The sequence below is a fragment of the Phyllobates terribilis genome, unplaced genomic scaffold (assembly GCF_046119375.1).
Source record: "Phyllobates terribilis strain yellow unplaced genomic scaffold, ASM4611937v1 Scaffold_11__3_contigs__length_659146591, whole genome shotgun sequence".
Lineage (NCBI taxonomy): Eukaryota > Metazoa > Chordata > Amphibia > Anura > Dendrobatidae > Phyllobates > Phyllobates terribilis.
The window spans coordinates 626,261,184-626,288,845 of NW_027362771.1; the positions used below are offsets into that span (position 1 = coordinate 626,261,184).

General features: G+C 41.9%; 1 protein-coding gene across 1 annotated transcript; it reads left to right on the forward strand.

The window, feature by feature from the left end:
- The first annotated feature begins 3,037 nt into the window (after positions 1-3,037).
- Positions 3,038-3,988, forward strand: LOC141167450 (olfactory receptor 5P81-like). Its single transcript, XM_073654852.1, has one exon. The coding sequence runs from the start codon at positions 3,038-3,040 to the stop codon at positions 3,986-3,988; it is 951 nt and encodes a 316-aa protein (XP_073510953.1).
- The last annotated feature ends 23,674 nt before the right edge of the window (positions 3,989-27,662 follow it).

A 27,662-nucleotide genomic window follows, 5' to 3' on the forward strand; every position in this document is an offset into this window, starting at 1 on the left:
AAAGGACGGACGTGATGCATTCAAACACATCACTTTTTGGCCTTTAGAATCTCTTCAACTAAATAAAAGGCCAATAGAGGAGGCTATACTTGTTACGTTTTGTCTCTCTGTAATGGTAAAATCATGATAAAAAATATGACATTAATATCTGACTCCTGGGAACTTCAGAGGTGAAGAAATCTTGTAAGTTGGGTATCTCATAAAATTTTGAAGGGTTGAGAACATTCCACAACCCCCACGTGAGGTCATCAAAGAGAGGTGTGTCGGCATAACTGTGAGCTAATAAATAGCCGAATTTGGGTCTGTGTCAATTATCAGTACTTAGAAGGCACAGTTCACTGTAGTTTCTGCCCATTTTCCAATTGGATGGCCTCCCTCCACTAATATCTGAGCCATATCCATGACATTAGGGTTAGTAAGTTTCTTTAGTTATTGCTTTCTATTATATGTAATTGTAAATTTCATATTGTTTTGTTCCCATTTTGTATCATCTTGTATATTTTTTTTACAAACGCTGCCTATCTTTCTGGATTAAACATAAAATTTAATAGCTCTATTTCTCTTGATCTGTAATCTGCACCCCTGAAGCCATACGCTGTAACAAATGCCCATTCGGCCTGTATAAATGATTGGTGGTGGCAGCTAGTTGTTATTTTTATTATTGTGGAGCTGTCAGTGACCCTATGGGGGTATATACATATATTTCTTGGATTGGAATCTGACCTGTACATACCATACACCCACTGTTAGTTCCCCAACAACCAGCCTAGTACTGGAAGCTGCCGCGGCCTTGTCCATCACCACATTGCCCCCCTGCTGGCTGTGCCTGGTGCAAATACCCCGCATGCACTCCCCTAGACCACCAGGCTTTAGATGCTAATATTGTCCCGGAACCTGTCCTTCCAGAGAGGTTCTGCCGTTGAGTAAGAGGGCAGCTTTTCTGTTCAAAAGTGCATAAGCTGTTGACATTTTCGGGTAGAGCCTGTATCTGTGCCATCTTCGGATATGAGGCCAACTGAAGGATAAGGCTGCAGACAGCACTTTATGCAGAAATATCTAGAATACATTTATTTGTGAAAAAGAAGGATCAAAAGGTTTCCCGCAGTCTGGATGATATGTAGTGTAGTATTTCTCCTTATAAGGCAGCGGTTTTGTGCAAATTTGGTAATTGTGACCACACCAAATGGCTTCCCACCAGACCTCATCTACCTCCATATAGTTGCAACTTTTGCCACCTTTTATTTTCAGTGCACTTTAAAATTAGTCAGAGTGGTAAAGTTTTTCCAACTACTATGGAGAAATTTTATTTATTGTTCAGTCTTACACTGCTCAAAAAAATAAAGGGAACACTTAAACAAAAGAATATAACTCCAAGTAGATCAAACTTCTGTGCAATCAAACTGTCCACTTAGGAAGCAACACTAATTGACAATCAATTTCACACGCTGTTGTGCAAATAGAATAGACAATAGATGGAAATTATTGGCAATTATCAAGACACCCTCAATAAAGGAGTGGTTCTGCAGGTGGGGACCACAGACCACATCTCAGTACCAATGCATTCTGGCTGATGTTTTGGTCACTTTTGAATGATGGTTGTGCTTTCACACTTGTGGCAGCATGAGACGGACTCTACAACCCACAGAAGTTGCTCAGGTAGTGCAGCTCATCCAGGATGGAACATCAATGCGAGCTGTGGCAAGAAGGTTTGCTGTGTCTGTCAGCGTAGTGTCCAGAGGCTGGAGGCGCTACCAGTAGACAGGCCAGTACACAAGGAGACGTGGAGGGGGCCGTAGGAGGTCAACAACCCAGCAGCAAGACCGCTACCTCCATCTTTGTGCAAGGAGGAACAAGAGGAGCACAGCCAGACCCCTGCAAAATGACCTTCACAGGCCATAAATGTGCATGTGTCTAGACAAATGGTTAGAAACCGACTCCATGAGGGTGGTATGAGGGCCCGACATCCACAGATAGGGGTAGTGCTCACAGCCCAACACCGTGCAGGACGCTTGGCGTTTGCCACAGAGCACCAGGATTGGCACAGTCACCAAAGGCACCCTATGCTCTTCACAGATGAAAGCAGGTTCACACTGAGCACTGGCATTTCTTTGGAGGGCGCACAGCCCTCCATGTGCTCGCCAGAGGTAACCTGACTGCCGTTAGGTACTGAGATGAGATCCTCAGACCCCTTGTGAGACCATATGCTGGTGCAGTTGGCCCTGGGTTCCTCCTATCGCGGGACAATGCCAGACCTCATGTGGCTGGAGTGTGCCAGCAGTTCCTGCAAGATGAAGGCATTGAAGCTAGGGACTGGCCCTCCCGTTCCACAGACCTGAATCCGATTGAGCACATCTGGGACATCATGTCTTGCTCCATTCACCAACATCACGTTGTACCACAGACTGTCCAGGAGTTGGCGGATGCTTTAGTCCAGGTCTGGGAGTAGATACCACAGGAGATTATTCGCAACCTCATCAGGAGCATGCCCAGGTGTTGTAGGGAAGTCATACAGGCACGTGGAGGCCACACACAATACTGAGCCTCATTTTGACTTGTTTTAAGGACATTACATCAAAGTTGGATCAGCCTGTAGTGTGTTTTCCACTTTAATTTTAGGGGTGACTTCAAATCCAGGCCTCCATTGGTTAATAAATTTTGATTTCCATTGATGATTTTTGTGTGATTTTGTTGTCAGCACATTCAACTTTGTAGACTATTTTCCATAATTATCCGCACCCAACTAGAAAATCAACAATTTTCAATTGACCTAAACGGCCAGTCTCATCTGTTTAGTTTATTCACGTGAGTATAAATTTCAGGTACTCGGGGGTATCTTCCATGTTTTTCTGACACTATAAAATAAATGAAAATCTGGGAAATGTTGCCACATCATGGCTGAAAATTCCTCCTGTAAGGTAAACCATTAGTAAAGAGAATGTAAAATATTATTATTCATTTAGCACTTTTCTGCTTTATCTGCTTAAATATTTTTTAATTATAGGAGAAAAAAACTCTTGGACATTCATCAACATAAATTATGTGTGAGGAGAATCAGACACAAGTCACTCAGATTCGTCTTCTTGGATTCCAAAGTCTATCCAAATACAAACCTCTTTTATTCATAGTGTTTCTCCTGACTTACATGTGTATTCTTGGTGGAAACCTTCTCATTATTATTTTAGTGACCACCATTGACCACCTCAAAGCCCCAATGTTTTTCTTTCTGAAACACTTATCAATAGCAGATGTCTTACTAACCACCAGCGTTATTCCCATGATGTTGGACATAATATTTGTTGAAGAAGGTATTTTGTCCTTTTGGAGCTGTGTGATACAGTTGTATGTATTTGGTATATTTGGATTTATTCAATGTTTCCTCATAGCCGTCATGTCTTATGATCGATATTTGGCCATTTTCCATCCATTACGTTATTCTTCACTAATGAGTCCAGATCGTTGCCTTCGGTTGGTTATTGGGTCTTGGTGTTTGGTCAGTGTGTTGATATCAAGTGAGAACATTGTTGTGATTCAATTTAACTTCTGTGGCTTGAATTCCATCGACCACTTCTTCTGTGACTTTGGTCCTGTAGTTGAATTGGCCAGTTCAGACACATCTGTTTTGATGTTGCAAGACTTCGTTATTTCCATCTTTTTGATATTTCTTCCATTTGCATTTATCATTATTTCCTACTTTTGTATTCTCTTTACCATCCTTAACATTTCTTCAACTTACGCTAAGAGAAAAGCCTTCTCCACTTGTAGCTCCCACCTGACCACAGTGTGTGCATATTACGGCACCCTAATCGCGGTCTACATGACTCCATCTGATGAGAGCTCATCCAATATCAACAAATACCGATCCTTGTTGTATTTAGTGGTGACACCACTAATGAATCCCATTATCTATAGTCTGAGGAACAACGAGATCAAGAGAGCTATACATAAGTTACCGAGTCTCATCGTTCAAAATAAATGGAAAAGATTATAGTTTTGTTTCTTAAATAATTTTCTACTAGATACTTCATGACATATATATCTACTATACATCAATCACTTAAATATAAATATCAAACTATTTGGAATCAAACTATTTGGACAACAGTTGGTGACCACCTAGTCATTATTATGGTCTTGTCACATCCGTGTCTGAACATGCTGCTTCGACCTCTGCCTTGGTTGCTAGATGATAATACTGCTGCTACTGCTGGATGATGACAGAGCATGGCTATTTAGCTGTAAGATTGCTGAGACTATTTGTCCATTTCCTGCCCACCTGTGTTTTGCTGCAATGAGCTGGTCGCGACTTCATAATTTTGTAACTAATATAATAGTGGGATTCCTCTCTTTTTCTTGACTATGGTCCAGACATATATTTCTCTTATAATGAGCTGGTTATGCCATAAGTTGTCTGTTGAGAGTTATAGGCACAGCTTCTTTCTATTTAAACCTCAGCAGTCAGACTCTGGTTGCCAGTTATTTATTTCAGCTACACCTGGTCACTCTGATCCATTGCTCCTGTTGTGCTACTTTGTTTATTCTGTTTTCTGACCTCGGCTTGCGTTTTGATACCCGCTTGCTTTCTGATTTTATTCCTGAGTTTGCCTCTAGGTATTGACCTCTCGTGACTACACTTCTTGCTGCCAGCTTGCTCCACTGGTCAGCAGCTAACTCCATGGCCGCTGCCCAGGGGTCATTGAGTAAGTCCAGATCCCTGTACAGGAGTTAAAAGGTGAAGGCCAGGTCAACCCCCGGGATCTAATAAACAGAGTGGCTTGAGCTAAGGCTATCCATGAAAGCCGTATTAATAGCTACCAGGCTTCCATGAACAATTTATATTTTGCATAATAACTGGCCCAATAAATGATGGATCCAATTCAAGTGGTGGTGGGTCAAGTGCATTACCTGGCCCAGTTTGTCCAAGATCTTGCAGAGTGGTTTCAAGATCATGATACTGCTTCAGCACAAGTCACTGCAGCACCTCATTTGACTTTTCAGACTCCAAGATTAACCTATTTATTATTATTTTTTAATGTCCTTTTGCTCAATATCAAGCCATGGCGACTTGATAGATGAATGATCTGCATATAGATCCATCTTGTGTAAGCCTAGATAGGTCCACCAGGGCCTTCTCCACCACTATATTGATTGCATCAAGCCATTGGGTTGCTGATTTTCCTCATTGCCTTGTTCCTTTTTTTATTCCAACCATGACGATCTTCTCCTGTGAATGCTCTCTTCGTATTACGTAGGTAAGTTGTAACTTGGATATCCGTGCTTTCAGTGACATGTCTGGCTTGATTTGTTCTAAGATTGATTTGTTTGTTCTTCTTGACATCCATGGTATTGATAACATCCTTCTCTAGCACCACAAATTCAAAAGGCATCAAATTTTATTGTCTTGTTTTTTATTGTCCAGTATTCGCATGCATATATTAATACAGAAAAAAACAGACTATGTTTGAGCCGTGTCTTCGTTGCCAATAAAATATTCCTTGATTTGAAGACCTTGTCCAGTGACTTCATTTTTGATATGCCTATAGCTTTTCTCCTATTGAATTCCATTGCATTTTAAGTGATCATTGATCTGAGTCCTTTACAACTTCCAGCTCGTCGCCGTCCATCTCAAATTTTTTCTGCCTGACCAATTTTCATGTGACTATAGAATTTATTTTTCTTTAAGGAAAGCTGTCAAGTGTACCTCAGGATCCACCCACACTTGTCTTGTTCAGGATATGTGTCTTATTTCCCTTCTGGAAGGTCCCCTGCTGGCTTTGGCTGCTTCCCTACCCTACTGCAGAACTCTCCACAGTCTACTCATTTTTTGACTCCTTAGTGCATCTATATGATGATACTGACAGCGTAACTTTTGCATAAAGTGAATTAATAACCTCCACCAAGGGTAATATACCATCAAGGAGTACTTCACTGAATTTCAGCATTGGGCTACTGCAACGTGTAGTGACTAGCCCCTTCGCCATCAGTTTTGTACTTGACTTTTTGACCAAATTAAGGAAATGTTAGTACTGTTCCCTACTCCTGACTCCCTTGACTCAGCCATGTCTTTGGCAAAATAACTAGATAGACATTTATCTTATTGCAAACAGAAAATTACTGCTGACTCTACGCATCCACCTAAGACTTGTGTACCTGTTACCCTATCTGTGGAGTCAATGCAGATTGGGATGACCCACTTCCATCATTAACAAGGAGTCAAGTGACAAAATATAAATCTGGGTATCAGGTATGGACAGTCTTGAAGTCAGAGGCATGCCTGCACAGACAGCCATTATTGGAAAGACACCAATATCTACAGTAGGTGGGTTAGGTTATACCCAGAGACATTTCTCTTTGATTCTGCAAAATTATTGCTGCCTGTATATTTTGTAATGACAAATCTGGGTGTCTCGAGGCCTTTATTGATTGTGGCTCCGCCACTAATTTTGTTTATATGGCAATAAATTTGCTAAAATTATGTTTTCTCATGAAAATCACTACTATTGATGACATATCCAGGGTGTGGTGAAGATTGTCACTTAAGGCTCATTAACACGACCGTATTTCTGGTCAGAGTGCTGTCTGTACAAAACAGACCGCACTCGGACCATTGTTATTCAATGGGGCAGTGCAGATGAGCAATTTTTTTTCACTAAATGAATATGTGTTTGACAAAAATTGCACTATGCACTATTGTCTTCCGTAAATTGGATGAGACACACCCATTCAAGTCTATAGGGCTGGAATTAACATTATAAATTATAAAAAGCCACAGTATAGCGTTTGTTTTCTTCGGATACATAGCAATTCTTCAACAAACTATAAATGGTCTTGTAAACTATTAATAGCATCTACTATAAAAATGGATTACATACAGATTGCACATGAATGACAATTAACCTCTTAATGACGGAGCCAATTATGTACTTAATGACCAGGCAAAACTTTGTAATTCTTACGACTGTCACTTTATGAGGTAATAACTCTGGAACGCTTCAACGGATCCCACTGATTCTGAGAATATTTTTTCGTGACATATCGTACTTCATGATAGTGGTAAAATTTCTTCAATATGACTTGCGTTTATTTGTGAAAAAAGTTGAAATTAGGCAAAAAGTTTGAAAATTTTGCAATTTTCAAAATTTGAATTCTTATGGCCTTTAATCAGAGAGATATGTCACACAAAATAGTTAACAAATAACATTTCCCACATGTCTACTTTACATCAGCACAATTGTGGAACCAACATTTTTTTTGTTAGGAAGTTATAAGGGTTAAAAGTTGACCAGCGATTTCTCATTTTTCCAACAAAATTTACAAAACCATGTAAGAGACTTAGAGGAGGGCCTCCTGAAAACAATGTTCCCATTATTAGGAAGTGTATCTCTCATAGTGTTGGCCTATGCAGTGAATGCAAGGGTTGCCAAAAATTTGGAGGCACTCCAATGCCCCTTGGAAGAGATATGGAGGTCAGAGGGCCTCAGGAAAACAATGTTCCCATTATTAGGAAATGTGTCTCCCATTGTGTTTGCCTAAGCAGTAAATGCAATGGTTGGCAAAAATTTGGAGGCACTCCAGTGCCCCTTGGAAGAGACGTGGAGATCAGAGGGCCTTGTGAAAACATTGTTCCCATTATTAGGAAGTGGGTCTCCCATTGTGTTTGCCTATGCAGTGGATGCAAGGGTTGCCAAAAATGTGGAGGCATTCCAATGCCCCTTGGAAGAGATGTGGAGGTCAAAGGGCATCCTGAAAACTATGTTCAAATTATTCGGAAGTGGGTCTCCCATAGTTTTGGCGTATGCAGTGAATGCAAGGGCTGCCAAAAATTGGGCACGCCAATGCATCTTGGAAAAGACATGGAGGAAGGCCTCATAAAAAAAGTTCCCATTAGAAATCAGTGGGTCTCCTATACTTGTAATGCATGTGCACTAAGTGTTTGGGCTGACAAACATTTACCCATGAGAGTTACACATGAATATACTGTCTAAAAAAAATTTTTTAGGGGCATCATAAAAAGTGTTGAGCCACCCCCGTAGTGTTCGAGTTCGGTTCGGTTCGTCGAACACCCGTGTGTTCGCCGAACTGTTCGTCGAACACCTTCGAACACCGTTAAAACCAATGGCAGGCAAACAAAAACACATAGAAACACATAGAAAACACCTTCAAAGGTGTCCAAAAGCTGACAAACTGCTCAGAAGACACAACTAACACATGGAAAAGTGACAAGTACATATAGTCATGCGAAAAGAAAAGAGGTGGAGGAGTAAAAGGAGGGGGAGACACAGATATAGGCATGTCATGCCCTTCTAAAATCCAAAAAGTGAGAAGCCGACACGTTGAGTCCGCTCCTGCCCGTGCCACCTCCGTGTCGCCGGGTTTGTGCCAGAGCCGCGGTGAACCCTGACGGCCAGCCCCCCTCTCCCAATACTGGTGCCTGTCCGCTGGTGGGTCGAGCAAGCCCCCCTGTGGTGGAGGCAGCTCTAAGCTTTTTAATTTAAATTGTCTCTCTAATTTGAATGAATACACTTTAAATCCATTTACAAGGATCTATTGGAGGGCAAGTCTCATGCCAGCAGCCGCGTAATTCCAGCTCCAGTAGCGTCCACTAAAGCTGCTGCAGTTAAAAAGCTTTTATAAGGATCGAGCTCGGCTGTCCACCCCAAGGGATCCTACTGCCATTCCAAGCCCCTATGCCTTGGGGTGCCTCCTGATGCTCTTCACTGAGTATCCCGTGGTCCCGAAGCATTTCCTTTGAAAAAATGAAGTGTCCAAACTACAGGTGGTGTAGCTTGCTTAACAGCCGGGATAATCCGCTGACTAGCAGACACTGCTACTAGGCACAAAGTATTTCCTGGGCTAGATGCAGTTAAAAATTTGTAATGAGATACTCTCGTTGGATGCTGAGAAAGCATTCCATAGAGTCTCCTGGCACGCCATATATGATTCTCTTAAAAAGCTTGGGGTAGGGGTCTAGGGGACCCTTTTATAGCCAAAATCACGGCCCTGTATCGCAATACGTCACCTAGGCTGAAGATAAATGGAACTGTAGCACCCTGAGGGCTCGGTTGCTACAGACGTATTGCACCTCACCCAGAGGTGTGATATCTCACTCTCAGGTAAGGATGTAGTGTGGATCAGGACCCGACACCTGCATGCATTACACCACATTGCCGTGGGGCAGGGCGACCAATATGCCCCTGAGATGGGCACGACAGTCCCTGTCCCTGGCTGGAGTGGGGGGAGGGAACACTGAGGAAGGGGAACCCTGTAGTGCAGGAGCAGGGTGCATTGAGAAGGGAGTATAAAAGGTGGGCACCATCTTAGTTCAGTGCAGAGAAGTCTGAGCAGAAGTGGCAGGGAGCAGGGGCTCTGCATGAGCTCTGCTCCGGAGGCGGGCCTAGTAACAGAGGCCCAGGCCTGGAAGAGGGAGAAGGAAGGAAGAGGAGCGGAGAAGGCTCCAGGAACGAGGAACGAAGGGATCTCAGGGGTGCGGACGGGAGAGTCGCCACCGCACGCCCGAATCCACCTGCGTGGAGGGGTCAGGCCAAAGGGGGAGACCGGTCCCCGAAACTAGTGGAGGCAGGAAATGACCCTCAGCTAGAAACAGGAGGCTGTGACATTTTATGTGGCGCAGCCCCTCGCTACACCCGCTGGGAAGGCACCACATAGGGTCAGGGAAACTGGCGCCAAGTTTACCAAGAGGAGGCCCGAGGCAGCCGGACAGAAGGGTTGGTAAGAAAGGCCAGACAAAGGACACACAAAGGGGGTCCTGTGAAGCACTCCAAAGTTATCTGGGAGTTGTCTTAGCCCCTCACCTAGTGAGCACAGTACGACGTGGGCAGCCGTTACCTGCAGACGTGGTCTGGATAATAAGAACTGTGAGTAAAGGCCCTGGACTGCATCACTGACTCCGTGTCATTACTGCTGCTGCCCTGCACCATCACCCCCATCCTCCGCATACACTGCCCTGAGGCTATACTCCTCCCGTGGGGAGTTATGCTACGCTCTGCTGCACCCACAACACCAGCCTCAGCGGTCTGCCCTGGAGCGGCGGTTCACTCTGACCGCAATCCACGGGTGGCGTAGTCGGACATTTAAACATCAAAACCACATAAATAGTTCCGCCACTGGTTTGACCGCCCTGAGCCACGGAACCGGGTTGCCGCCACGGAGACTACAACCACCAGCATCCACCAAAAAGGGTCCGGCTCCGGGTGTCCCAAGGCCCAGGGGGCGCGTCAGAACATTTTCATCACCTTTCACAATCACCAATGGGACAAGGCAGGGATGTTCTCTGTCCCCTCTCTTATACATCCTAGTGACGGAGCACCTGCTCTCATCAATTCGCCATAACCCCAATATTAGGTGGATTGAGGTGGGAGGCACCGAGTACAAGTGCTCTCTATTTGCTGATGATGTCCTAGTATATATCACTCAATCACATATATCCATCCATGCTGTTATGGCTGAAATAGATCACTTTGTTACATGGTCAAATTTTAAAATCAATGCAGCGAAGTCTGAGGCCCTCGATGTCTCCCTCCCCAAATCCATATAGGATTCCATCCAGTCCAACTTTCCCTTTGCCTGGCCCTCACAGGGTATCAAATACTTAGGAATTCCTATTCATAGAGACCTCTGCCATCTATGTTATCTTAATTTTTGGGCCCTTTATTGAACAACTCCATACCGACCACGGTTGGCAAGTTAGAACTGTAAGATTCACTACGTGAACCACTGGTGTTTTGTGGAAAAGCACATGTACACTGTGTTCCAAATTATTATGCAAAAAGTGTTTAGGAGTGATAAGGGTAGAATTTGTTTGTTTGTCAGTTAAACTCATTGATGGTGATGTGTGTCAGGGCTCTTTATATCACTGTAAGCAATTGCAGACACCTGTGCTCATTAGTTTGGCAGGTGTGTCCAATGAAAGGCAAGACTACTTAAGAAGGCTGTCTCACATTATTAAGCAGCCTACATTTTCTGCCAAAATGGGAAAGAAAAAGGATGTGTCGGCTGCTGAGAATCAACAAATTGTGGAGTGTTTAGGTCAAGGCATGACTACAATCAACATTGTGCGATGATCAGGATGAAGTGTCTTGGCAATCAAGAAGTATGTAGCTGATTCACAGTGCACACGTGTGCGTGCTGATAAGGGCAAATTGAGGACTCTTTCCTACAGGCAATTACGTCAGGTTGAAAGAGCAGCGACAAAAAAGCCTTGTCATAGCAGCAGACAAGTTTTTGAAGCTGCTTGTGCCTCCAACGTCCCCCGAACAACAAGATGCAGGGTCCTTCAGAGGTTTGCAGCTGTGCATACGCCATCCTGTCGACCTCCTCTATCCACTTCACACAAGCAGAAACGGCTCCAGTGGGCCAAACATTACATGAAGACTGATTTCAAAACTGTTTTGTTCACGGATGAGTGCCGTGCAGCGCTCGATGGTCCAGATGGATGGAGTGGAGGATGGCTGGTTGATGGACACCCCACGCAAACACGGCTACAGCGCCAACAAGGAGGAGGTGGAGTAATGTTTTGGGCTGGAATCATGGGGAGAGAGATTGTCGGCCCCTTTAGGATCCCTGAAGGCGCTAAAGATGAAATCCATAATGTATGTGGATTTTCTCAAACAGCACTTCCTGCCATGGTTCAAGAAGAAGAACCGTGTATTTCACAGCAAGATCATTTTTCTGCATGATAATGCACCATCTCATGCTGCACATAAAACATCTGCATCTCTGGCTGATATGGGCATAAATGGGGACAAACTTATGGTGTGACCCCCATGCTCCCCTGACCTCTATCCCATTCAGAACCTTTGGAGCATCATTAAAAGGAGTGTCTATGATGGCGATAGGCAGTTCACATCTAAGCAACAGCTCTGTGAGGGTATTCTGTCCTCATGCAAAACAATTGAAGCAGAAACCATCCAAAACCTGACAAATTCAATGGACGAGAGAGTTCAGAAGCTCCTTTCGAACAAGGGGTCCTATGTGAAAATGTAACATCACCTAGAATAAAGTTTTGAGTTGAAAACTGTTTGATTTCAGTTTCTAACAACCTGCTAATGCTTATAATTTCAAAAATGACCATTTTTTTGGTCTTTATTAAAATGAAAAGGTTGATCGAAAAGTTTGGGGGATCTAAGAGTGTGGCAACCCAGTAGTCATGATTACTTCAAATTCTGACAATATGAGGGTCATGCTGCAGGTAGTGCAGCAATATACAGCGAAGGGAAAGATGCGATCAAAGCTACACAGCAGGTAATTATCATAAAATATAGCTTTTATTAAATATATAATTAAGAGAGAATACACCACATAATATAGCAGAAACAGTGCACAACATACATATAAAAAATATCTTAAATTACCATCATGCTCAATGGACACAGAGGTCCACATATAGGGCACCCACCAGGACTATAGTATAGACTCTAATGCACCTGATTAACAGATCTCTAATATATGTGTCCAAATAGTGTATCATTAGTGGTCAGCTAATATTGCCTGACTGTATATTGACATAACCATGTAAATGACCATATAGTATGGTAATAGAATCTACCTGGACAGAGGGCTATCAGCGGGGGTGCTCCAATGTGGACCACGCGTCCACCCCGACGCGCGTTTCGGCGTTACCTTCTTCAGGGGGCGTGGTTGCAAACCGGGGGTGTGTCCTTATAAACCTATCGCTAGCCAATAGAAAGGTGTGGGCGGACATCTAATGACGCGCCCAGCGTCTCTGCTGCCTCGGCAACCCGCGATGCCGGCGTCATGCGAAGGACCTCCCAACAGTCACGTGGGCCCACGTGACCCGCAGGTCCTAGCATGAAGACGCCGGGTAGCGCGAGCCGACCTCAGCAACAGAGAACGCCTGCACGTACCTGTCCAAGAACCGCACCTATATAATTAGGATTAAGTAAGGTATTCTTTGACCCAGCTAGAGGTCCATCTTAAGATTGCCCTCAACTACCTCAGGGACTGCAAATAAGGGTGCATGTAGTGAAATGTCCAATTATAAATCTACAACTACCCACATCAATCCAGTGGTAGGGCATAATACAAAAATCTCCCATAAAGAAAGAATGCAAATATGCATAGCGACATATATCAATATATGGACAATTTCACACATACCACGAACCTCACCATATGCGTCAAGTTACACCTGACACTACTAAATCATCACTGCACAAAGTACCTATCAAACATACATGATCATAATAGTCATAATAGCATTAAATGATACAAGACATATGATCACAGTAATGCTGTGCAAGTAAATTACAATAACAATAACAATAACACTGTTTGTCCAATAGGCAGGACCAATAACCACACATATGGAAGGCCCAACCACATATATCACAACATACAATCTCCTAAGAGATGAAAGCAATACAAAATACAATACTTATTTAGACAAAGTTCACAATGTGAGCAAGGAGGTTTATAGACTTTGGCGATTGCTGTGCAACGATATCACGAAAGGTAGTGCAGCAAGAAGGCACTTATGTGTCTTGCGCATCTCGGAGCCCCAAAATTATTTTCCGGGCTAGATGCAGCTAAGAATTATTCGTAATTTTAAATCTGGTGAAGCTTTAGTATAGATGGCCTAATAGGATCAGTGCTGCACACTGCTACAAAGCCCAAATTATTTTCCAGTCAAGATACAGATAAACATGATTAGTAATTTTAAATCTGGTGGAGCTTATTATAGATGGCCTAATAGAATCAGTGCTGCACACTGCTACAAAGCATAATTATTTTCCAGCCAAGATACAGATAAACATGATTAGTAATTTGAAAGCTTAAAACGGTTGGTAGGGTGATTTTAACCAATCATCAAGCTTTTACTCTCCCCAGGATGACACAGGGGTAGAAAAGTCGTTTCGGATCCATGATTTGTTCATCTTTATGAACGTGAGTCTGTCTACATTATCAGTGGAGAGCCGCGTGCGCTTATCTGTCAGCACACCACCAGCAGCGCTGAACACACGTTCAGACAGAACGCTGGCTGCGGGGCATGACAAGATCTCCAAGGCGTAAGTGGCTAGCTCCGGCCATTTATCCAGATTGGATGCCCAAAAAGAGCAAGGGTCCAGTGACACAGTCGTGGCTTCAATGTTTACTTGGAGATACTCCTGTACCATCGTCTCTAGGCGTTGACTATGTGTCAGACTTCTTGTCTCCTGTGGCCTTGCAAAGGATGGGCTAAAAAAGTGGTGAAATGATTCCGCAAAATTAATGTTACCAGCAGATACTGTGGTTCTGTTATGGTTTGAGTGCTGAACACTTGACGGTCCCACGGTTGGCAAGTTGGAACTGTGAGATTCACTACGTGCACCACTGGTATTTTGTGGAAAAGCACATGTAAGATTCTGCAACAGTCTCTGCTGATACTCCTGCATGCGTGCATCCCTTTCTATGGCAGGAATAATTTCTGCAAATTTACTTTTGTACCGGGGATCTAACAGTGTGGCAACCCAGTAGTCAGGATTATTTCTAATTCTCACAATTCGAGGGTCATGTTGCAGGTAGTGCAGCAAGAAGGCACTCATGTGTGTTGCGCATCCAGGAGCACCAAGTCCCTGTTGTTTTGGTGGCGAGGTAACAATCATGCTTCCTTCCTCTGTCCTCTCCTGCCAACCTCGCACAACAGAAATGTGATCAAGGTCTCCCTCATCTGATGAGTCTTCCATCAGTTCGTCCTCCACTTCTTCCTGGGCTCCTGCACCTTCCTCACTAGTTTGGCTGCTACCATGCGCCCTGGTAAAACCATCTCCCCCACCCTCACATGCCTGCCGCCTTGGTGCTGCCGACCGTCTGGACCTTGCAGATGTTAGCCCTTCCGCATACAACTCCTCCTCCTCTACTTCCTCCACCTCCTCTTGTGCCACCACCTCACTCCGAATTCTGTTTAACATGTGCTCCAGCATGTAAATCACCGGAATAGTCATGCTGATAATGGCATCGTCAGCACTAAACATCTTCGTCGCCATTTCAAAACTGTGCAGAAGGGTGCATAGGTCCCTGATCTGAGACCACTCCTCCAGCGTGATTTGCCCCACCTCTGGATCTCGTTGGCCCAGGCTATACATCAGAACATATTGCACCAGGGCTTGTCGGTGCTGCCACAGTCGCTGCAACATGTGCAGAGTTGAATTCCACCGGGTAGGCACATTGCATTTTAGCCGGTGAAGTGGCAGGCCCAACGACTTCTGTAGAGATGTAAGTCGCTGAGCTGCGGGATGCGAACGGCGAAAGTGAGCACACAGAGACCGTGCCCTCTGCAGAAGGACATCTAGTCTGGGATAGTGGGCTAAAAATTGCTGGACAACCAGGTTCAACACGTGAGCCATACAAGGCACGTGTGTGACATTGCCCCGGCGCAGTTAGAAAGCTTGTGGCATGACCAGACAGGCTTTGGGTGCAGGTGGAAGACCGAGAGGAGGTTGAGGAGCCAGAAGCAGTGGAGGAACTTTGACATAAAGAGGATTGACGCACAACTCGTGGGGACGGCAAGACTTGGACAGCAGCCCCTTGTCCTGCTGTCACCATAGTTACCCAGTGCCCAGTCAGCGACATGTAACGCCCCTGTCCATGCCTACTCGTCCAAGTGTCTGTGGTGAAATGCACCCTGTCACACACAGAGTTTCTGAAAGAAGCGGTGATGTTGTGTGCGACATGCTGGTGGAGCGCAGGCACACCTTCCTTTGAGAAGTAGTGCCGACTGGGCATCTGGTACTGGGGCACTGCGATGGACATAAGGTCTCGAAAATCCTCTGTGTCCATCAGGCGGAAATACAGCATTTCGTAGCCAAGAACTTGCAGATGGTGAAATTCAACCTCTTAGCTTTCTCATGGCTAGGAGGAAATGGTCTTTTACTTGTCCACATCTGAGGGACCGAGGGCTGGCTATTGTGCTTACACGGGGTTGATAAGGGTGTCCCTGGCAAACTGCCGGTCTGTGAGAAAGATGTAGGCAGACATGTTAGGTTGCCTTGATCCAAAGGTGGTGCTATCGATGTCGGACAGCGCTCAACACCAGCTGGTGCTACCACCTCCAAAGAAAATGATGACCTGCCAATCACGCTGGCTGTTGCGGGTAAAGAGGTGGCAGGTCTGCGCCCCAAAACAGGTGTGACTGCTGTCCCCCCAGTCACAGAGGATGAAGAGGCCGCGGATGCACAAGATATGGCAGACGGTGGTTGGCCCGGCCGGCTAGGCCGCATTGTAGCACACTGAGCTTCCCACTGCAACTTATGCTTCATGTCCATGTGCCGGTTCATGCATGAAGTACTCAAACTATGTATTTTTTGGCCTCTACTTAGCTTTTGCTGACAAATATTACAGATAACACGAGTTGGGTCATCTTTATCGATCTGAAAAAATGCCCAGGCTATGCAAGGCTTAGCACCCATGCGACCTGAAGAGCCACCACGACTTGTGGTGAGAGGCAGAGTTGTGTTTGAGGATGCAGTTGTTGACGTGCTTCCAGTACTACGTCTCTGTCCAGGAAGGCGCAACCTGACCTCGTCGTCACTAGCATCTTCCTCCACCTCCTCTGCTGACCTCATCTCTTGGCTGACTGTGGGTTGACAGTAAGTGGGATCTCCAACCTCATCATCATCACCCTGTGCGTTATCACACCCGTCGTCCTCAGAGCCAACCTGTTCCTGCCCTGACAAAAAACTAAAGTTGTCGCTCCAATCAGGTATTTGAGTCTTATCATCGTCTTCCCCATTGTCTCCACCAACAGGAGTTACAGTTTGGGAATGAGGGTCTACATTATGGAACCTTCTGCGTCTGGTCCTGGATCCGACTCATAAAGATTCTGGGCATCAGTGCAGATCATTTCCTCGTCTGGATTCACAGAAGCGCTGGAGTCGACCTCTGATTCCCAGGCTATAGTATGAGTAAACAGCTCTGCAGACTCAACCATCTGTTCTACCTTATACTCAGACGGGCAGCTGGAGATTTGGGAGCTGTGAGGAAGCAAGTGCGATTGGGGTGACACCTTTGAGGACTGAAGTATTTGTGATGTTGAAGTTGATGTGGAGGAGAGCCCACTTAAAGGAGCACTTGATATCCGTTGAAGCACCTGCTGTTTATGTGCCTCATCTGGAATTTGTAGCGATTGGCGTGGCCGTAAGAAAGGGATCTTATCACATTGTCAGCTAAAAGAAGTAGACATTTTAGTTTGGCTGGAAGATGGTCTTTCTTCTGCAGATGTTACTGTTGCTTTAACACCTACCCCACGGACACAACCTTTTTTCCCCTTCCCAACACGCCTATTCCCCTTTCCACCAGAAGCAGGCCTTTTTCCACTCATTTTGGTGGTTAACTAATTAACAACTCTGGAGTTGTTTGCACAAAAAAACAATGGATGGGAACCGAGCAGAGCTGAGTGGCCAAACTGTGGTATTAGGCCAAAACTATTGGCTGGGTTAGATGCAGAAAAAAATTATATTCAATTTGCAACCTGATGGAGGTCAGTATAGATGGACTAATAGAGAAAGTCCCACACACTGCTAGAAGGCCAAATATTTCTTCAGAGCTAGATGCAGATAAAAATTATTTTTAATTTGCAACCTGATGGAGGTCAGTATAGATGGACTAATAGAGAAAGTCCCACACACTGCTAGAAGGCCAAATATTTTTTCAGAGCTAGATGCAGATAAAAATTATTTTTAATTTGCAACCTGATGGAGGTCAGTATAGATGGACTTATAGAGAAAGTCCCACACACTGCTAGAAGGCCAAATATTTTTTCAGAGGTAGATGCAGAAAAAAATATATTCAGTTTGCAACCTGATGGAGGTCTGTATAGATGGATTAATAGAACAAGTCCCACACACAGCTAGAAGCCCAATATTTTTTCAGAGGTAGATGCAGAAAAAAATATATTCAGTTTGCAACCTGATGGAGGTCAGTATAGATTGACTAATACAACAAGTCCCACACACAGCTAGAAGCCCAACATTTTTTCAGAGGTAGATGCAGAAAAAAATATATTCAGTTTGCAACCTGATGGAGGTCTGTATAGATGGATTAATAGAACAAGTCCCACACACAGCTAGAAGCCCAATATTTTTTCAGAGGTAGATGCAGAAAAAAATATATTCAGTTTGCAACCTGATGGAGGTCTGTATAGATGGATTAATAGAACAAGTCCCACACACAGCTAGAAGCCCAATATTTTTTCAGAGGTAGATGCAGAAAAAAATATATTCAGTTTGCAACCTGATGGAGGTCAGTATGGATGGACTAATACAACAAGTCCCACACACAGCTAGAAGCCCAATATTTTTTCAGAGGTAGATGCAGAAAAAAATATATTCAGTTTGCAACCTGATGGAGGTCAGTATAGATGGACTAATACAACTAGTCCCACACACTGCTAGAAGCCCAATATTTTTTCAGAGGTAGATGCAGAAAAAAATATATTCAGTTTGCAACCTGATGGAGGTCTGTATAGATGAATTAATAGAAAAAGTCCCACACACAGCTAGAAGCCCAATATTTTTTCAGAGGTAGATGAAGAAAAAAATATATGCAGTTTGCAACCTGATGGAGGTCAGTATAGATGGACTAATACAACAAGTCCCACACACAGCTAGAAGCCCAATATTTTTTCAGAGCTAGATGCAGAAAAAAATTATATTCAATTTGCAACCTGATGGAGGTCAGTATAGATGGACTAATAGAATGATGCTATGCCCAAAAGATTTTACTTCACTAGGTGCAGTAAAAAAATTGGTCTTCTATACACAGGTGATATATCTTGCAACACAGATAGGCTACTCCACTGACTAACACACTCTGCAATAGGCCAAAAACGATTAGCTTTGCTAGATTCAGCCAAATGCTGTGAAAAAAACTTGCACAGCACTGGCACAGACCTGCCTGGCAAAAACTGATAGGAACTGATGTAACCTAGTCCTGAAAAGGACTCCAATTACAATTAGTCTTTACTCCCACAATCTATCTATTTAAGAGCACAGACCTGCCTCATAAAAATCGTAGGAAATGCTGTAACCTAGTCCTTAAAAGGACTGCAATCACAACTATTCCCTACTCCCAAGCTATCTGTAGATTTGTGCGAAAATTGGCTTGAAATTAACAAGGTATAGCGCACACAGCAACAGCGGTGCCGTCTAACACGCAGCTGCAGCAGTGAGAAAATGGTGGCGACGGGGAAAATGGCTTGGTCTTATAGGGCAAGGACATGTGACATACACTGCCAATGACACATGCCCTTGCTTGTGTGAAAAAAAGCACTTCGCTCCGTGTGTGCGCTGCTGATAGGCTGACAGATTGCACCTCCCCACTGTAAATGCGGGAAAGAGAAAAAAAAAATGGAGATCTTCATTGTTCCTGCAGAGATCCATCCCCTGCCCCTCCCCCCACCCCGCTGTACACTCAAACTGCGTATTAACATTAATTTTCATCATTACTGAGAAAAAATCCATTTATGATTTTGGTGCACGAACAGTTATCGAACATAACCTCGAACAGCCGAATTTTTCTCAAATCGTTCGTGTTCGCCGAACGGCTCGAACACCGCCCAAAACAGTTCGAATTTGAGATTGGCGAACAGTTCGAGTAGAACAACGCTCATCTCTAATCATAAACACCCTTTAAAATAATTATGTGGGTGTTGCATCATGGACAGTGGTCACCCTGTTGATATGGTGGTGGAGGATGAGGAGAAGGAGGAGGACAAGAGCAAATAGCCAAAATCAGGAAGCATATGTGTGGGTGTGAAGAGGTGCATGAGAATACACCTCCTAAAAAAACCCACTGGATTTGAGTTTATGTTATGCTGCTATCATTCGGTGGTGTTGAGAAGTTTGGCCCAATCCAGCCCTTGTTCATTTTTATAAGAGTCAGCCTGTCAGCATTTTCAGCTGACAGGTGGATGCGCTTATCAGTTGTAATTCCACCAGCGGTAGTAAAAACCCGCTCTGATAAAACGCTAGCGGCAGGGCAGGCCAGGACCTCCAAGGCGTAGAGAGCCAGTTCATTCCCCGTGTCTAGCTTGAATACCTAATAATTATAAGGCACTCCTTGGTTGTCCAACGAACTGTGACCTCTGCCGCTGTTAAATATTAGTTATGGATATTCATTTTATTCTTAATTCTGAGTTCTGTACATAAGATTGCATCAGCCATCGTTTCTAGCTGACATGCGCTGTTTGTGTATTTTTCGTTCAGCACCATAATTTGAAGAATAGGTGCCATATCACCGGCCTATAAAAGCCAATGCTGGAGAAAGGGGGTTCTTGCCATTCCACAGGACACAGGATGAGGGTCCGTGTGCAAACCAGCAGCTGATATAGGCCCAGGAAACATGTTCTTTACCCGAACACACGTGTGGATCCAAGGGAAAGATGGGTGAATCTCAACAATTAAGCTAATTATGGACAATCACTCTGTAACTATCTAATTATCCAATTATTTTATGTACCTGCTGCAATCTGATTCTTTTTAATGGACAATCCAAGAATAAATCAATAAATTTTTTTTGTAAGAAAATCTTGATATTGATACTTTGCGGAGTCCTCGATGAGAAAAATAATACAGAAAGAAGTATTATTTTACATTGGCGAGCATTAGCCAGTCCTGATGTTTCGTGTTTTTAAGTGAATTTCCTTCTTGAACAAAGGAGGGAGAGAAGAGACGAGCTGAACAGCTGTTGTTCATGTGTCAGGAAATCCACTAACTTGTCACAAGAATCAGAAAGAACCTACAGACTGAGGACTAATCTATTTTACAAGTAAACAATGGTGCAGCGGTCTCAGGGAGCGCCAAAGGAATACTGGCGCTCCCTGAGACCGCTGCACCATTGTTTACTTGTGAGATATCTCCATGCGGAGCTAAAGCGGCAGGAGCGGCCTGGTCTATTTGGATGTTTGAGGACCTGCGGTATCCAACCACCGGGTTAAACTACTGAGGACCTGCGGTGACGTGGTATCTGGTCCAGCAGGATCGTGTGACCACTTGAGGAGCACGGAGTTGCGAGGCAAACACCGACAGGACGGTACTACAAATAGAGGTGACCCGGAGCCTCATTAATTACACGCTTAATCTTGGTTGTGTAGACGTACACAACCTTCACAGGTGAGTGTACTGGCACTTTTTAAATTCAGCAAATAGCCCTGTGAGTCTACACATGCGCCCTTTCTTTTCTTTTCACTAATCTATTTTACAGACAGACTGAGAGGAATTAGAGGTACTACAAGGATTAGATCAGACAAACTGAGAATAAGACGTGCTGATCATCAGAAGCTAAGAAATCTCAAGGTAAGAAAAATATGGATATAATTTCTTCTTTTGCTAAACAAATTAATATTAATTTCAAAGTTAATGAAGAAAATGACTTAGATGTTTTGTGGCTTATTCTATATAGAGAATATGAATTGCAGAATTTACAGTTAACTTCTAAATTGGTAAATAGAGAGAAACACAAATTGCGTAATATTCTACAATTGATATATGTATTTCATAATTTTTTGCTAGAGAGGTCTAAGCAGGACAATAGTGTAGAAATAGTGTCATATGGTGATACTGATTCTGACTGTAATGTGGAAATTGAGCAAGAAGATTTGAGACACGTGTCTGTAACTGAAGGTGACCTTGGGTCTGACGAAGAGACGGACATACAAAAACCTGACATGGGAGGAGACATGATAGATATACGAGAAACCGATATATTAGGTGATGTGGGAGGAGACATGAGTGACGTAGGAGGGACAGACGTACAAGGGCCACTAAAAATAGCAGAAATTTCAGAAACTATCGAGGCCCAATTTCAAAGTAAAATGAGGAAAAATTTGTTAAAATTATACAAAATCATGCCAAAATATGATGTCAAAATCCATGTCTGTAGAAATTCAGAGACATTTGAGAGCTTCTCTGATAAGTTTGATTTATCCAATGAGAAGAGGAATCAATTATTTAAAATGTGGATTCCAGACATTTACATTTAATGCCCTGTGAAAATGACTCTCCTAATGAATGGGAAAATGATTCGGACAGATTAAAGTATTTGATGTACTGTGCAAAGGATTTCCCCAACATTAATGACCTAAAAAATTAAGGATTGGTAGGAAAGAATGTACGTATACATTCATGTCCATATTTGAACGGTTGTACAAAGCTCTCATCAAAAATGGAAAATTACAACAAATGATAACCACTTTTGTACAAAAATTCAAATTCTTAAATCCAGTATCTCGAGTTATTGCATAACGAAAAAGTTTCTCTATTTAAATGTGCGCAGTTGCTTGATTTCGTTAGAAAACATGAGAATCGTGAAAAGAAAATAAATCAAGCTAAATTTGTAAAACCCGAAAAGGTAAAATCTTCTCAAAAGCCAATATCAAACTCTCCTAGAATGAGTCATCCCCGAAATGAAATCTATGAAATATGCAGAAGATTTAATTTATGTTATAAGCCATATCAGATGATTAAAAAGTCCATTTCTCCACAGAAAGAGTTAAAAATTCAAAGCTGTGACTGCTCCCTAGAAAAGAAAATGGCCGAAATTGATGGACAGAGGCAGGTGAGACGACCAGCTGAGAGTGACATGGAATGTGGACTCAAAAACAGGCAGTCATCTGAGCTTCTGAAAATGTCTTTCCTAAATAGGGCGTTTATGGAGATTTTTGACAGAGACAGAAAATTCGGTTTAGGGAGTGGCTAAGAAAAAACTGTAATTATAATGTTGTATCAAAGTGTTATACAATGTATCATTATATATAATCTTATACAGTAAAATTGTAGTTACATAGTTTCTAATAGTTCATACATATATATATATATCTACTATATATATATATATATATATATATATACACTTGCCTAAGTAGAGATTGTGTTTAATTGTATATATATATATATATATATATGTATATATATATATATATATATATATATTTATAGTAATAATTAAAAAAATAAATTAATAAATTAGAACTTCGTATATTAATTAAAGTAGCAATATTTTAAATCTCATTAGAATCAACCAATATACTGTATGTATAAGATATTTAAATAATTCTGTTTCTGTATGAATTTGATGTTTAATTTTATTTTTTTATTTTTCCTTAGAGTTTTCATTCCAAAGCAGGATTTGATCAAACAATTCTAAAATGGATTTATTTCATTATTCACACAGGAAGTTGGAAAAAATTGCATGATTTTATGTGTATAATATTTTAAAATAATATAAATAAATATATATAATATAACTAGTTGAACTATAATATCTTCTGTGCATGGAGTGATTTGAGCCTTATAACTAAAGTAGCTTTACAGCATGACGTGTGACAGCTGCAGCCTTTGAACTTTTAGCTAATAGTATAGAATCCCATTCATTCTATTTCCAGCTGACGTAACTTAAAACCTGGCAGCCAGTGGAAAAAAAGAATCTAGGACATTTCTATTTTTTGCAAGTCAAGAATATTTTTTTCAAGTGTCTTAAATTTCAGTGACTTACTCTCATATTATATTATAGGTACGTGGGGAGTATTCAAAGAAATATTAAGATATTAAATGTAATAGTTTACTATGCGCATTGATAATTAGGATACAACAAATTTTGGGTTAAATATATATATATCTATAACTTCGTATGTGGAACGTGTGGGTTGAACAGATCTGTGAATGTCAGAGTGAATATGACAGATGAGTAAATCAGCAGCTGCTAAGTGTGATTGGTGTGACAGAGGCCTCATGAGTGTAAGAAAAAAAAATGTTTCTTTATGTGAAAGTACACAAATATATTTAATTCTGAGAAAATTATGATACATAGTTATTATCTACAAAATATATATTTTTCTATACATAATTAAGTAATTATTATTTCTTGACTTAGCTAATAGTGGATAAGGGCAACCACACATCAATATGGTTTATAAAACAAATTTGCATTTAGAATAATTTTTCCATATGATAATTTTCTAGTATTCAAAGTTATTATTTTTTAATGGTTACCTAAATAGGTACACACCTCTTCAGACAAATATATGCTACACATTGATATGAAATGTATGCAAAATATTTATAGAAGAATAATTATTTTTAATTTGGTTCTGATACATAAATTATTTTATAAAATAATATTTTTTGGCATTAAGGGGGAAAATGTGTTTTTGATCCTGATTACATAATCACTTTTGATCAATATTTTTCACACATTTTAATGAAGAAGGAATATTAATAAGGTACAATGATATAACTAAGAAGGGTATTACATGCAAAGTTGTATAATTTAATCATTTTTGGTAATACAAGGTTATGACAAATATGAAATCATCCAGATAATGGAAATATAAGCGTATTTTTATGAAGAATATAATTACTCTGCATTTGTCATCAACATACAAAGGCCTTATTTTTATTCTTATTTTTACTTTTGATTTTATTTTTCTTTCATTTCTACATTTTATTCTTACTTCTTATTTTTCCATTTTTCATTTTTAATTCTCATTTTTTGATTTTATTTCAGTTCAATATCTCAATTGAGAAAACACATTAATAATTAATAAAGTAATGTCAAATACAAGAATATTGCTTCATTAAAAATAATGATATGAATTAATATAAAAAGAGAAATGTTTCAATTTTCTGAGTAAACACAACAACTCATTCATTCATTCATATATTTATTCATTTTGGTTCATGAGTATACATTCTTTGGTATTATTGGTTTAATAAAGATATAAACACTTGTTGTTTCAAAACACACTGACACCTATGGGTTGTAAAAGGTAATTACACCTATGACATAAAAATATTCTATCACATGAAGAACTTGATTAATAAGGAATTATTATCTATTATTGTTTATTATTCCAAACATAATTTATTTTAATATTTTGATAATAATTAGATGGATATTATTGATTGCTATGGTAAGCTGTGATATTATAGGTTAGGAAAATTGCCAGATTTGGTATCAGATTAGGGAAAGAAGACTTCAATAAAGACATCGCAATTATGAATTCTATCTTAATAAAGACTTTTCATATTTATAAATCAAAGATATTCTCAAAAGTTACAAGAAGAAGCAACCGATATCCTGAAATCTCAGAAGGTAAAGATGATGTGAATGCTGAGTGTTATAATAGACTGTGTCAAATACATACAATACATTCACACCACTGATAACCATGACTACAGGACGATGATCCTAAATGAACTGTGTTGTGTTCAAGTTTCATCACGTTCCAGTGGTTTCCTATCACCTACAACGCTTCAATGAAAGCTGGTGAACAGGTAATTGTCAGAAAGCTGCCAGCCTGACATATGTCCTGTGCATTAATGACTAAGTACTGGTTATGGTGCTATATAAAGCAAGGAAGTGTCGAGTTAACCCTTGCTTTGCTGACCAAAGATGTCACATCTGTTCCAAAAGTGACACGAGACCAGTGCGGACGACACGGAGGATTCCAGAATTATCCAAAGACAATCCAACGTAAGTCTAGGTGACACTGCACAGATATTAAAGCTACATTTCATCCATGGACTTTGTTTTCTTATCAATTGACACACATGATCTTTCTAATAAAGAGTACAGTTTATGGACTGAACAATAATGAATACAATTATGGACTGTACAATATCTACACGCTGTCATTTATTTCAAAGGAATCTTCATATAATGTCTGTGTTATAAAAGAACCAAGAAGAAGACGATACGACGACCCGATGACATCAGATGATGACGATTGGACCCGTGATTACTTCGATTTAGATTTAGGGAACTATAATTATATATGTTAAATGAATATTAGTCACGGCTTACCATAACATGAATTATCATCATTATATAACAATTATCCGATATTATTATTATTATTATTATTATTATTATTATTATTTTTATTATGGAGATTAAATGATATTACACAGGAAGAAGAAAAGGAAAAATGTTATCCTAATGATGAACCTATCTTTTTTGAGGATTCAGTTTCTCTGTCATCCTCAAAAAGGGGGGATTGTTAAATATTAATTATGGATATTCATTTTATTCTTAATTCTGACATCTATACATTGCACAGGATTGCATAATCCTCATGCTAAGGGTGTCTAGTAGTGTTGAGCATTCCGATACTGAAATATCGGGTATCGGACGATATTTGCGGTATCAGAATTCCGATACTTAATTCCGATACTTTTACAATATCGAATACCGGAATCGGAAGTTCCCATAATACCTGCCCTCTGCAGTGTCTATGAAGGATGACAATCTGGATGGCAGCGCTCAGCTGCGATCCAGTCTGTCATCAGAATGCCATCCCAGCGTGGGAGAATTCTCTTGATTGTTTAAAAGCCGGCGGGCAGTAAAAAGCTGCCGGCTTTTAAACAATCACACAGCCCCATACTGCTTCCCCGCAGCCTCCCACTCCAATCCTCCGCTCCCCTCGCCACCTCCAATCCCGATGGTAAGTTAGGACCGGGCGGGGAGCGCAGCACCAAGGAGTGGGGAGCGAATGACCCGGGCGGGGAAGCCAGAGGTGAAAAGACTTCACCGCCGGCTTTCCCATTCTGTGCTGCGCTTTCCCGCCGGTTATTTCAAATGAACAGCTGAGGTATCAGGTGATGCTGATCAGCTGTTCATTTGAAGTAGCCGCGGTGCCCTCAGAGGGTTCATGTGAGTTCATGCTTGACTGCATTGCACGAACTCACATGAACCTTCCCACGGCCGCACAGGTCAGCCTCACCTCCCAGACTATCAGACCCATCATGATTGGTGTGTGCGCGGTGTCTGTGCGATGTCTGCGGGTGTGTGCGGTGTCTGTGCGATGTCTGCGGGTGTGCGCGGTGTCTGTGCGATGTCTGCGGGTGTGTGCGTGCAGGCAGACATAGGCCGATGTGACACTACTACTCCCATCCGCCTATGTCTGTCCCCCGTCCACTCGTGCCAGCAGGATCAGCTTGATGGGAGCAGTAGTTCCCATCAGCCCGATCCTGCTATTTAAACTGCCCCCATATATATTTGTTTTTGGTCCCCAATAAATTTTAAATACATTTCATAGGTGGCCAGTGGTTACCTAAAATAAATTAGTTCATACATTACCTGTCCCCGCCGATCGCCACCTAAAATAAAGTAAAAAATAAAAAACTACACCTATACTCACCTAGACACCTAATTCCCCGAAGCCATCGATCTCCTGTAATAAAATATAAAATAATAAACCACAACCTTATCCTTACCCCTCCGTAGTAGTCCACGAGTGTCCCACGATGATCTCCAGTTTAGAGCAGCCACATAGAATGTGACCGCTCTGAACCGCTGCCGCCGCTAGAATGACAGCATAAGCGGGTTCGCAGTAGTTCAGGCAGCGCTGCTCCGGTTAGCTCCTTTATGGCCCTGCTGTGCCGTGAGAAATTCCCACGGTACAGCAGTGCCGTAAAAGAGGTCTCCGGAGCTGCGCTGACTGAATGCACTCCGGTGACCTCAGTCAGTGGCTCCCCCTGCCGGGAGCGGACGTGTTGCCGGCAGCGTGAGCTTACAGCAGCCATGCACAGCTGTCACCATCTCCAGATGTGACAGCTGTGCATGGGAGATCAGCACAGGAATGTGGACAGGTAACTATTTTTATTTAGTAAACTAAGAATTAAATAAAATGGTGTGTTTTATTTCAAATAAAT